Source organism: Schistocerca nitens, chromosome 7 (assembly GCF_023898315.1).
Source record: "Schistocerca nitens isolate TAMUIC-IGC-003100 chromosome 7, iqSchNite1.1, whole genome shotgun sequence".
In the NCBI taxonomy this organism is placed as follows: Eukaryota; Metazoa; Arthropoda; class Insecta; order Orthoptera; family Acrididae; genus Schistocerca; species Schistocerca nitens.
Genome location: NC_064620.1, coordinates 519882256 through 519894390, shown reverse-complemented (window position 1 = coordinate 519894390; position 12135 = coordinate 519882256). Strand labels below are relative to the sequence as shown.

The window sequence follows — 12135 nt, the reverse complement described above, 5'->3', positions numbered from 1 at the left end:
CTGATATGAGCCTCACTGCATCATGGAACTATAAAGACTATCCAGTGGATCATTTACGTGAATGCAGCTGCTTGCATGGCAGCCACAACCAATCACGTAAAGCGGTTTTACCCTTAGTAATGTCCGCCCCCGGTAGCTGAGTGGTCAGCGCGACAGAATGTCAATCCTAAGGGCCCGGGTTCGATTCCCGGCTGGGTTGGAGAGTTTCTTCGCTCAGGGATTGGGTGTTGTGTTGTCCTCATAATCATTTCATCCCCATCGACGCGCAAGTCGCCGAAGTGGCGTCAAATCGAAAGACTTGTACACGGCGAACGGTCTACCCAACGGGAGGCCCTAGTCACACGACATTTATACCTTTAGTAATGTTTTGTAAGCAATTTCTATCTATATGAAAGTAATGATATGTCTACAAGACACATGCAGGTTGCTTATTGTAGTATAAAATTGTTAAGGCTTTCGCGGCCACTTGTTGACAAACTGCCTATTGGCTTCTGTCGCGGGTTCTTCGGCCGACGTTCATCTAATGATTTTTCTGACGTTTCGCCAGCACGAGTGGCTGGCATTGTCCAAGCTTCACCCTCCATTGCCGGTGGTGAACTGGAGCCGAGCTCGCGGCCGCAGACTATATGTACCTGGCGCGCCAACGTCCGAGGGCTTCTCCGCGGTCATTTCCGGTGCGGTTCTCCTCTTGCTACCTGCGACGGTCGTTCGCTGCAGTACGGGAAGCCAGGATCCGTTTACCTTAAGGCTTTCCTCTTTCTTGTTGAAACTGTTCGCGTGTTTTTGTATTTCTACAGCTTCTCTGAACAAGCGCGTGTGATAGTGCTTCTGTACAGCCAGAACTTCCGTGGAGCAATGGGTGCTCCACAAATTACATTAGAAGTGTAACAGAGCCAAACACTCGGCGAAGTAAGGAACCAGAAAAAGAAATGTCGTGTACGGCCTTTCTGCCATACATTCCCAGAGTGACGGACAGAATCGGCCGTATATTGCACAAACATGGCGTAAAGACGATTTTCAAACCGACAAGGAAGATCAAAGCGTGTATTAGATCGGCGAAGGAGAAAAAAGACCCACTTGCAATGTCGTGAATATACCGTATACCTTGCACATGCGGAAAAGTTTATGTTGGAATGACTGGACGATCAATTAACACCAGGATCAAAGAGCATAAGCGACATTGCAGGTTGGGGCAGGTGGAGAAATCGGCCGTGGCAGAGCACGCACTGAATGAGACCGACCACGTAATAAAATTCGCCGACGCGGAAGTTCTGGCTGTAGAGAAGCACTATCACACGCGCTTGTTCAGAGAAGCTGTAGAAATACAAAAACACGCGAACAGTTTCAACAAGAAAGAGGAAAGCCTTAAGGTAAACGGATCCTGGCTTCCCGTACTGCAGCGAACGACCGTTGCGGGTAGCAAGAGGAGAACCGCACCGGGAATGACCGCGGAGAAGCCCTCGGACGTTGGCGCGCCAGGCACATATAGTCTGCGGCCGCGAGCTCGGCTCCAGTTCACCACCGGCAATGGAGGGTGAAGCTTTGACAATGCCAGCCACTCGTGCTGGCGAAACGTCAGAAAAATCAATAGATGAACGTCGGCCGAAGAACCCGCGACAGAAACCAATAGGCAGTTTGTTATTGTAGTATGCTAAGGCTGGTCACAGATAAGCGAAATAGAGTACCGGCTGACTGTAGCGAATTGCAGAGGATCGAAGATTGGCAGAGAGACTGGAAGTTGATACTGGATGTAAATAAATGTAGCATAGTGCATACATTGAAGAAAAATCCAGTACTCTTCTGTTACATTGTTGCAGAGAAATCACTGGAAACAGTAACTGCCTAATGAGGAATGACTACATAACAGAATGTAAGAAAAGCAGATTCCGCACTTTTACTAGTAGTCGGACACTTTAGGAATTGTAACTGCTACGCAAAAGACGTGGTCTACAAAACACTACTACTGATAAAATCCCTTTGCTGTGGTTGGTTTTGTTTGGTCTGCGAAGTAGCTGCATCTATCTAAGTGATCCACTGAATAGTGCTGGAAGCGGCGTAATGCAGAAAGGGTCATATAAAGTTAGTACACCCCACTCGAAAAATTTAACAGAGAAGCTTGGGGAATCCCTGTAAAAAATCCGACGTATTTTTCTCGAAACACTAGAGGGTAAATTTCAAGAAAGTACTTTAATAGAGCATAAGGGAACAATTGACAGGAATGGGGGAGAGAAATACAGTAGAAGAAGAATGGGTAGCTCTGAGGGATGAAGCAGTGATCCCAGCAGACGATCAAGTAGGTAAGGAGAAGAGGGCTAGTAGAAATTCTTGGGTAACAGAAGAAATATTGAATTTAATTGATGAAAGGAGAAAATATAAAAATGCAGTAAATGAAGCAGGCAAAAAGGAAAAAATGAGATCGACAGGAAGTGCAAAATGGCTAAGCAGGGTGGCTAGAGGACAAATGTAAGGATTGAGAGGCTTATCTCACTAGGGGTAAGAGAGATACTGCCTACAGGAAAATTAGAGACCTTTGGAGAAAAGAGAGCCACTTCTATGAACATCAAGAGCTCAGATGGTTACCCAATTCTAAGCAAAGAAGGGAAAGCAGAAAGGTGGAAGGAGTATATAGAGGGTCTATACAAGGGCACTGTACTTGAGGACATTATTATGGAAATGGAAGAGGATGTAGATGAACATGAAATGCGAGATACAATACTGCGTGAAGAGTTTGACAGAGCACTGAAAGACCTGAGTCGAAACAAGGCCCCGGGAGTAGACAACATTCCATTGGAACTACTGATAGCCTTGGGAGAGCCAGTCATGACAAAACTCTACCATCTGGTGAGCAAGATGTATGAGACAGGCGAAATACCCTCAGACTTCAAGAAGCATATAATAATTCCAATCCCAAAAAAGGCAGGTGTTGACAGATGTGAAAATTACCGAACTAATAGTTTAATAAGTCACAGCTGCAATATACTAACGCGAATTCTTTTCAGACGAATGGAAAAACTGGTAGAGGCGGACCTCGGGGAGGATCAGTTTGGATTCCGTAGAAATGTCGGAACACGTGAGGCAATATTAACCTTATCTTAGAAGAAAGATTAAGGAAAGGCAAACCTACGTTTCTAGCATTTGTAGACTTAGAGAAAGCTTTTGACAATGTCGACTGGAATACACACTTTCAATTTCTAAAGGTGGTGGGGATAAAATACAGGGAGCGAAAGGCTATTTACAATTTGTACAGAAACCAGATGGCAGTTATAAGAGTCGAGGGGCATGAAAGGGAAGCAGTGGTTGGGAAGGGAGTGACACAGGGTTGTAGCCTCTCCTCGATGTTATTCAATCTGTATATTGAGCAAGCAGTGAAGGAAACAAAAGAAAAATTCGGAGTAGGTATTAAAATCCATGGAGACGAAATCAGAGGTTCGCCGATGACATTGTAATTCTGTCAGAGACAGCAAAGGACTTGGAAGAGCAGTTGAACGGAATGGACAGTGTCTTGAAAGGAGGATATAAGATGAACACCAACAAAAAAAAAACGAGGATAATGGAATGTAGTCGAATTAAGTCGGATGATGCTGAGGGAATTAGATTAGGAAATGAGCCACTTAAAGTAGTAAAGGAGTTTTGCTATTTGGGGAGCAAAATAACAGATGGTGGTCGAAATAGAGAGAATGTAAAATGTACACTGGCAATGGCAGGGAAAGCGTTTCTGAAGAAGAGGAATTTGTTGACATCGAGTATTGATTTAAGTATCAGGAAGTCGTTTCTGAAAGTATTTGTATGGAGTGTAACCATGTATGGAAGTGAAACATGGACGATAAATTGTTTGGACAAGAAGAGAATAGAAGTTTTCGAAATGTGGTGCTACAGAAGAATGCTGAAGATTAGGTGGGTGGATTACGTAACTAATGAGGAGGTACTGAGTAGAATAGGGGAGGAGAGGAGTTTGAGGCACAAGTTGACAAGAAGAAGGGACCGGTTGGTAGGGCATGTTCTAAGGCATCAAGGGATCACAAATTTAGCATTGGAGGGCAGCGTGGAGGGTAAAAATCGTAGAGGGAGACCAAGAGATGAATACACTAAGCAGATTCAGAAGGATGTAGGTTGCAGTAAGTACTGGGAGATGAAGAAGCTTGCACAGGATAGAGTAGCATGGAGAGCTGCATCAATCCAGTCTCAGGACTGAAGACCACAACAACAACAACTTTAAACGAATGCTGTGATAACATTATGTCTCCATCATCGTATACCTGACGTAGCGTTTCGAAGAATGAGGTAAGAGAGGTTATGGCACTTGCAGAGGCATATAGAAAGTCACTTTTCACTCTATCAGTACCTGCGAATGGAATAAGAAAACAATTCATTGATACTGTTCCGATTTACCCTTCGCCATACACTGTTCAGTGGCTTGCGGAGTGTCTGTTAAGATGCAGAAGCAGGCTGTTCGTGGTCGATGCCGTTATCCCCAAGGTGACAGTAACACCAGAAGACCGTAGCCAATTCCAGAGGATACGCGATTGTTACAGAGACTTAGTGTAAACAAATATAGCGTACTGCATATACAAAGGTGAACAAATCCTGTACTGTACGATTAACGCTACTAGTGGAAACAGTATTTAATTTCTAGGAGTATCCTCAGGAGCGATCGAAAGTGGAAGGACTTCATAAACGAAATTCATATGCCGAGGGGCCGTATTTGTTTGGATGAATCTTAAGAAGATATATTCCATCCACGAAGGAAGCACTTGTTCGATCGACTTCTTTGCGAGTATTGCTTTACAGCGTGGGCGCGTAACAAGGCTACGTTAATAGAAGATACAAAGCTAGTGATATGCACATAATCTGTTACTCAGAGCATCTCCTGTAACAGGTGCGCCGGCCGGAGTAGCCGAACGGTTCTAGGCGCTACAGTCTGGAACCGTGCGACCGCTACGGACGCAGGTTCGAATCCTGCCTCGGGCATGGATGTGTGTGATGTCCTTAGGTTAGTTCGGTTTAAGTAGTTCTAAGTTCTAGGGGACTGATGACTTCAGCAGTTAAGTTCCATAGTGCTCAGAGCCATTTTTTTGTAGCAGGTGCTGTGAGAGGCGTTGTGTGTTACGGAGGTTTACTGTTGAAAATTAGAGACATTACGTGTCAGGCAACATGTTTATTACCACTTACATCTCGCAAAACGACCGCAACGGGAAATTAGACCTAAAACGGAAGTTTCCGAACAATCATTCTTACGACGCGAAAGAATGAAGATATTGATAAACTGCAGTCTGTTGCCGTGCAGGTGCGGCTCATGTGCTAATCATAATTTGATTTGCATTCATTACTGTCTGAACTTAATTCCCGTCATTTAATAAATAACTAATGACTGCAGTGAATAACACCGGCGATTGTGAGAAATAAATCTACCTCTATATTAATTACTTCTCTTTACTGGTGGATATTTTGCTTGTACACTACTGGCCATTAAAATTGCTACACCGCGAAGATGACGTGCTACAGACGCGAAATTTAACCGACAGGAAGAAGATGCTGTGGTACGCAAATGATTAGTTCTTCATAGCATTGACACACGGTTGGCGCCGGTGGCGACACCTACAACGTGCTGACATGAGGAAAGTTTCCAACCGATTTCTCATACACAAACAGCAGTTGACCGGCGTTGCCTGGTGAAACGTTGTTGTGATGCCTCGTGTAAGGAGGAGAAATGCGTACAATCACATTTCCGCTTTGCTAAAGGTCGGATTGTAGCCTATCGCGATTGCGGTTTATCGTATCGCGACATTACTGCGCGCGTTCGTCGAGATCCAATGACCGTTAGCAGAATTTGGAATCGGTGGGACATGAGGGTAATATGGAACGCCGTGCTGGATCCCAACGGCCTCGTATCACTAGCAGTCGAGATGACAGGCATCTTATCCGCATGGCTGTAACAGACTGTGCAGCCACGTCTCGATCCCTGAGTCAACAGCTGGGGACGTTTACAAGACAACAACAATCTACACGAACAGTTCGACGACCTTTACAGTAGCATGGACTATCAGCTCGGAAACCATGGCTGCGGTTGCCCTTGACGCTGCATCACAGACAGGAGCGCCTGCGATGGTGTACTCAACGAGGAACCTGGGTGCACGAATGGCAAAACGTCATTTTTTCGGATGAATCCAGTTCTGTTTACAGAATCATGATGTTCGCATCCGTGTTTGGCGACATCGCGGTGAACGCACATTGGAAGCGTGTATTCGTCATCGCCATACTGGCGTATCACCCGGTGTGGTTACACGTCTCGGTCACCTCTTGTTCGCAGTGGACGTTACATTTCAGATGTGTTACGACCCGTGGCTCTACCCTTCATTCGATCCCTGCGAAAGCCTACCTTTCAACAGGATAATCCACGACCGCATGTTGCAGGTCCTTTAGGGTCCTTTCTGGATACATAAAATGTTCGACTGCTGCCCTGGCCAGTACATTCTCCAGATCTCTCACCAACTGAAAACGTCTGGTCAATGGCGGCCGAGCAACTGGCTCATCACAATACGCCAGCCACTACTCTTGATGAAGTGTGGTATCGTGTTGAAGCTGCATGGGCAGCTGTACATGTACACACCATCCAAGCTCTGTTTGACTCAATGCCCCGGCGTATCAAGGCCGTTAATACGGCCAGAGGTGGTTGTTCTGGGTACTGATTTCTAAGTATCTATGCACCCAAATTGCGTGAAAATGTAATCACATGTCAGTTCTAGTATAATATATTTGTCCAATGAATATCCGTTTATCATCTGCATTTCTTCTTGGTGTAGCAATTTTAATGGCCAGTAGTGTAATTTTCTCTTTTGCTTAGAAGAGTGTACGAACAGCCGAGCCACATGAGCAAAATCAGTTGCCCAATGTTAAGAAGACCGCCTTGGGGGCTCCAGGACGACTTTTATAGGAAACACTGCAAGCTGGAGCGATGCTAAAGGCAGGTGGTTGGCGCTTTCACCGCTGTTTTCAATGTCGGCAATGGCCAGGTGCCTTCCTGCCAGTTTCACACAATGTTACGCGCTCTGAGATACCCACACCCAGGACAGGTTTCCCAGAAATAGTTAACGTGGCGTGACGAGTATGGGCCCCGAGCCAAACAAACTTCAAGGGAACTTTCTTTTTCGCCGAAAACTCGCCTTCTGGGAATTCTGTGCGAAAGGCAGTCAGTTAAAGACAAAAACACCTCGGAATGCCGTGAGAAGTATCTCCCCTGCTATGTGAAAAAGATTTTTTTTCAAATTAAGACACTGTCTGCGATGCCTTGACAACAACTGTATTACGTATAGATCTATTATCCAGTAGTGAAATTTGAAAAGTTGTGACGCACCGGAACTCAAACCCGGATGTCCCACCTACTGCGAGCGGTTGCCTTAACCACTGCAGTTATCCGTACTTCCATATGTCGCACAGTGTACATCTTTAAAATGCACCCAATGGTCGGTATATCACTTGGATTCCCATATTAGGGATAACGAGATATCTAAGAATCTAGGTGTCTGTTATCGTCATGAGCCTGCCTTTGTTTGTGATATGCATGTCTCAAAGAGGTGACACTGTTGATGATCCACCGCTATAAGAAACACTTCGAAGTTAATTCGCTGACAGCGAATTCTTCGCCGTCAGCTGTATAGGTATACGAGGTGCGACAATGAAGTAATGAGACTGATGTGAAAAAAAATGTTGCTTACCGTTTTAGTCAAGTTTAGCGTTATCTCCTTCAAAGTAGTCCCCTTCTGATTGCACACACTTTTTCCAGCGCTTCTGCCATTGATGGTAACATTTCTGGAAGTCGTCTTCTGTAAAGTCCTCCAAGACCCTCGTTACAGCTTTTTGGACATCTTGAAAATGGTGTCCTTTGGCCGCCGTTTTGACTCTTTGAAATAGAGAAAAGTCGCACAGGGCGATATCTGGTGAATAAGGTGGCTGTGGTAGTACTGAAATTTGTTTTGATGTGAAAAATTACTATACTGACAGAGCAGTATGAGATGGCACATTCTCATACCAAGATCTCCAGTTATTATTAGACGAACCGTTTCTTGACTGATGTTCAGTTCTTCTGCAATCATTTTCACGGATAATCTTTGATCAAATTGTACGAGTTCACGCACCCTGGCCAAGTTGACATCCGTCCGTGAGGTTGATGGTCGTCCACTGCAGTCTTCATCTTCAACAATCGTTCTGCCTTCACTAAACGTGTTATGGCAACGAAAAACTTGAGCTCTTGACGTAACCTCCTCTCCAAAAGCCTTCTGAAGCTTATCGTAAGTTGTCGTCACGTTTTTACCCAGTTAAACACAAAAGGAAATGGCATACCGTTGCGCAATTTTATGCTGTACCATTTCCGTTACTAGAGACACAAACTCGTGTTAAGTGATTACAGCATGACTGGGTAGTTGCATCGATGTGCTACTTGGACTGGAAGCAGCTTATAGACCAAGGTCAAACATATTGTGCCTACGCAAGCCTGCAGGATTGCCACATCTTGCAAAGAAAATCAATCTCATTACTTTATTGTCGCACCTCATAGATCCACGACCCTACAGTGACACAGGGAAATTTATGCTGTACTGGGACTCGAACCCTGATGTCCAGCTTATACTGAGCTGTAATCATAACCACTTCGGCCATCCGCATGCGATCCATGGTCCAACACGAAGTTCCCTATTTCACACTGTCGACATCGTAGTCCACTAAATTTATCATATATGGCTCGCATCATTATTTGGACTCCCGCAAAAAGCAGAATGACACAGTGAGGAATCGAGATGTGTTGCTGTTTTCGTGTAGCCGTCTACGATTGTAGTGGTACAGTGAGGTGACGGAAGTCACGGGGCCCCTCCTAATCTCATTTCGGACCTCCTTTACCCCGGTGTAGTGCAGCAACTCGACATGGCAGGGACTCCGCAAGTCGTTGGAAGTCCTCTACAGAAATACTGAGCCGTTCTGCCTCTATAGCCGTCCATAACTGCTAAACTTTTCCAGTGCAGAATTTTGTGCACGAACTGATCTCTTGATTATGTTCCATAAATGTTCAATGGGACTCATGTCGGGCGATGTGGATGACCAAATCAGTAGCTCGAATCGTCCAGAACGTTCTTCAAATCAATTGCTAACAGTTGTGGTCCGGTGGCACGTGGCATTGTCATCCATAAAAATTCCATCGCTGTTTGGGAAAGCGAAATCCATGAATGGCTGCGTATTGTCTACAAGTAGCCGAAAACAACCATTTCCATTCAATGATCGGTTCACACCATACCACAACATTATGGAGCCACCATCAGCTTGCACAGTGACTTGTTGACAACATTGGTCCATGACTTTGTGGGGACTGCGCCACATTCGAACCATACCACCAGCTCTTACCAACTGAAGTCGGGACTCATCTGATCATATCACAGTTTTCCAGTCCTCTATGGTCGAGCCGATATGACCGGGAGAGGCACTACAGACAATGTAGTGCTGCTAGCAAATGTACTCGAGCCGGTCGTCTACTGCCACAGCTCATTAAGACCAAATTCCGATGCACTGTCCTAAGGGATACTTTCATTCTATGCCCCACATTGATTTCTGTGGTTGTGTCACTCAGAGCTGTTTGTCTGTTAGCAATGACAACTACTCAAACATCTCTGCACTCCGTCCTTAAGTGAAGGCCACCAGTCACCGCGTTGTCCGTTGTGAGAGGTAAAGCCTGGAATTTAGTATTCTCGAGACACTGTACTGTTGACACTGTGGCTCTCGGAATATTGAGTTACCTAACGATTTCCCGGCAACGGCCTTGCCGCAGTGGATACACCGGTTCCCGTGAGACCAACGAAGTTAAGCGCTGTCGGGCGTGGCAGGCACTTGGATGGGTGACCACCCAGCTGCCATGCGCTGTTGCCATTTTTCGGGGTGTACTCAGCCTCGTGATGCCAATTGAGGAGCTACTCGACCGAATAGTAGCGGCTCCGGTCAAAGAAAACCATCACAACGAACGGGAGAGCGGTGTGCTGACCACAATCCCCTCCTATCCGCGTTCTCATCTGAGGATGACACGGCGGTCGGATGGTCCCGATGGGCCACTTTCGGCCTGAAGACGGAGTGCTTTTTTTTTTTTTTTTAACCATTTCCGAAATGGAATGTCCCCTGCGTTTAGCTGCAACTAGCATTCCACGTTAAGCCTGTTAATTCCGGTCTTGCTCCCATAATCATGTAGGAGACCTTTTTACATTAATCACATGAGTACAAATGATAGCTCCGCCGATGTGTTTCCCTTTTATACCTTGTGTCCGCGATGCAGCTACCATCTGTGTGTGGGGGCACACCGCTATCACCTGATACTGCTGTCGCGCCTCTGGCCGGATACTGACTACTAACGTTTGTCAGCACTGACCTGCCACCACCTCCAGACGCTGTAGGCGGTCCTGGTGTATCTCTCCCGGACGCCTGTTCCATTGTCGGGAAACCGTATCTTCGCATCCAGCAGACTCAACACCATTCGCTGCAGTCGCCTCCATTGCACCAAAAACGACACCAACTGCCAACATAATACGGCGTATTAGATAATATCTAAACACTAGCAATTATAACCAGTCTGCAATAAATAGATGGAAGAATACAAGCAGTCTTCAAATATGATGCATTAGCTAGAAGCAATAAGGGTCTGAGTGTGGCCAGTGTGTGACACGACCGACTGAAAAGAGCTCCGAGGTGGCTCGGGACTCGGTTTTGTTTGAGCACACGGCCGTTTGTCTAGACGCCGTTGTGATTTATATATATTTTTTTTATTTAAAAAAACTAAAGTTTTTTATTTGTGGCTTTGGGAAACGAATAGTGCCATAATAATGTAATTACAATTTCTACAGTAGAATAACAAAAGTGGTTCGATGTACAAATGTAAGTTCTTAATATAAAATACAAACTTTTTTCGGGGTGTTGTCCCAGGAATATTATCAATACTATTGACGTATCGGTCCAACAGGACCACGCGAGGTACAATCAATGGATGTCGTGTTTGATGGCTTGCCTTCCTTAGTGTCCAAATTTGTTTCATCCTTTCAGAATGAAGTCTCTTTCTCTCATCAGACCAAGGTGTTCTAATCCGATTTCTAATTTCCCTCTGACCGACTATCCAAATACATATCTTTTGTCTGAATCTATAAAGCCTGCCTGAGCAATACCGGCTATTTTAAGATCATCGTTAATTTCAGCGATTCATTTAATTGGCTAGGTCTGTCTTTGTAGAATTCTGCCGTTTGTTTTGTGAACCTAGTGGATGACATTCTTTTAATGTTCCCATAAAATTTAAATCTTCATTTTCTCATGTCACCATGTATGACAATGCATTCTTCTATTTCCTTATTCCTTCTCGGCCTATAAGTTTCTTCATCGGTAATTTTGGGGTCTAATATTTTCCTAATAATCTTTCTTTCTTTTGAATTTCTTCAGTATCCCTCTTTCTGTTTAAAATTAAAGTTTCTGCTCCGTAAACACAATCAGGTGTTATTACAGTGCTGTAATGCCCTAGTTTACAGAAATTAGAACGTGATTTCTTATTATAAATATTTTGTGTTAATCCGAATGCAGTTGCCATTTTTGACAGCGAACTTCAGGAACATATTACAATTTATTTCAGTACACACGCACCCGTGTTGACAGCTGACGGTACTTACGCATTCCACGTCATTGCCTTAGTTAGTAGCTGGTGTCCCTCTTGCCATGGAAATTCATAATATCTTTGAGTAATGGTGTAACGTATATCGTCTCCTTAGTTATCAAGCTGATGACCTACCGACTGTCTTTGGCACATTTACGTTTACCAGAAGGCAGCTCACGTTTAAATGAGCACTGTCATTGGGTGGTGACTGTTTATTTCGTCGTCTTTTAACATCGAAACTTCTTCGGCGTTTTCTCAAGGACTAGATTCTTACTACATGTTCTTCGTACAATATAACCAGTTCTCACGGCCACTGCCTACCAGTAACGTTATCCAAGAGACAATGGGCGGGGCTACAGCTATTTTAACCTCCGGCAGGCGAGCCGTATTTAGCAATATTCTCGACGCCTGCACAGATGGACCTGCTCCACGTCAACGGTTCCTGCAGTCATCAAGGGTGTACCAGATGCACTTTG

General features: G+C 44.9%; 1 protein-coding gene across 1 annotated transcript in view; it reads right to left on the bottom strand.

Annotated features, from left to right (window-relative positions):
* The window catches only part of LOC126195364 (uncharacterized), a 75262-nt gene that overhangs the window by 47427 nt on the left and 15700 nt on the right, over window positions 1-12135 (bottom strand). The window contains exon 3 of the mRNA XM_049933941.1: window positions 10397-10540. Within this exon, the coding sequence (XP_049789898.1) occupies window positions 10397-10540 (144 nt within the window). The remainder of the gene's footprint in view (window positions 1-10396; window positions 10541-12135) is intronic.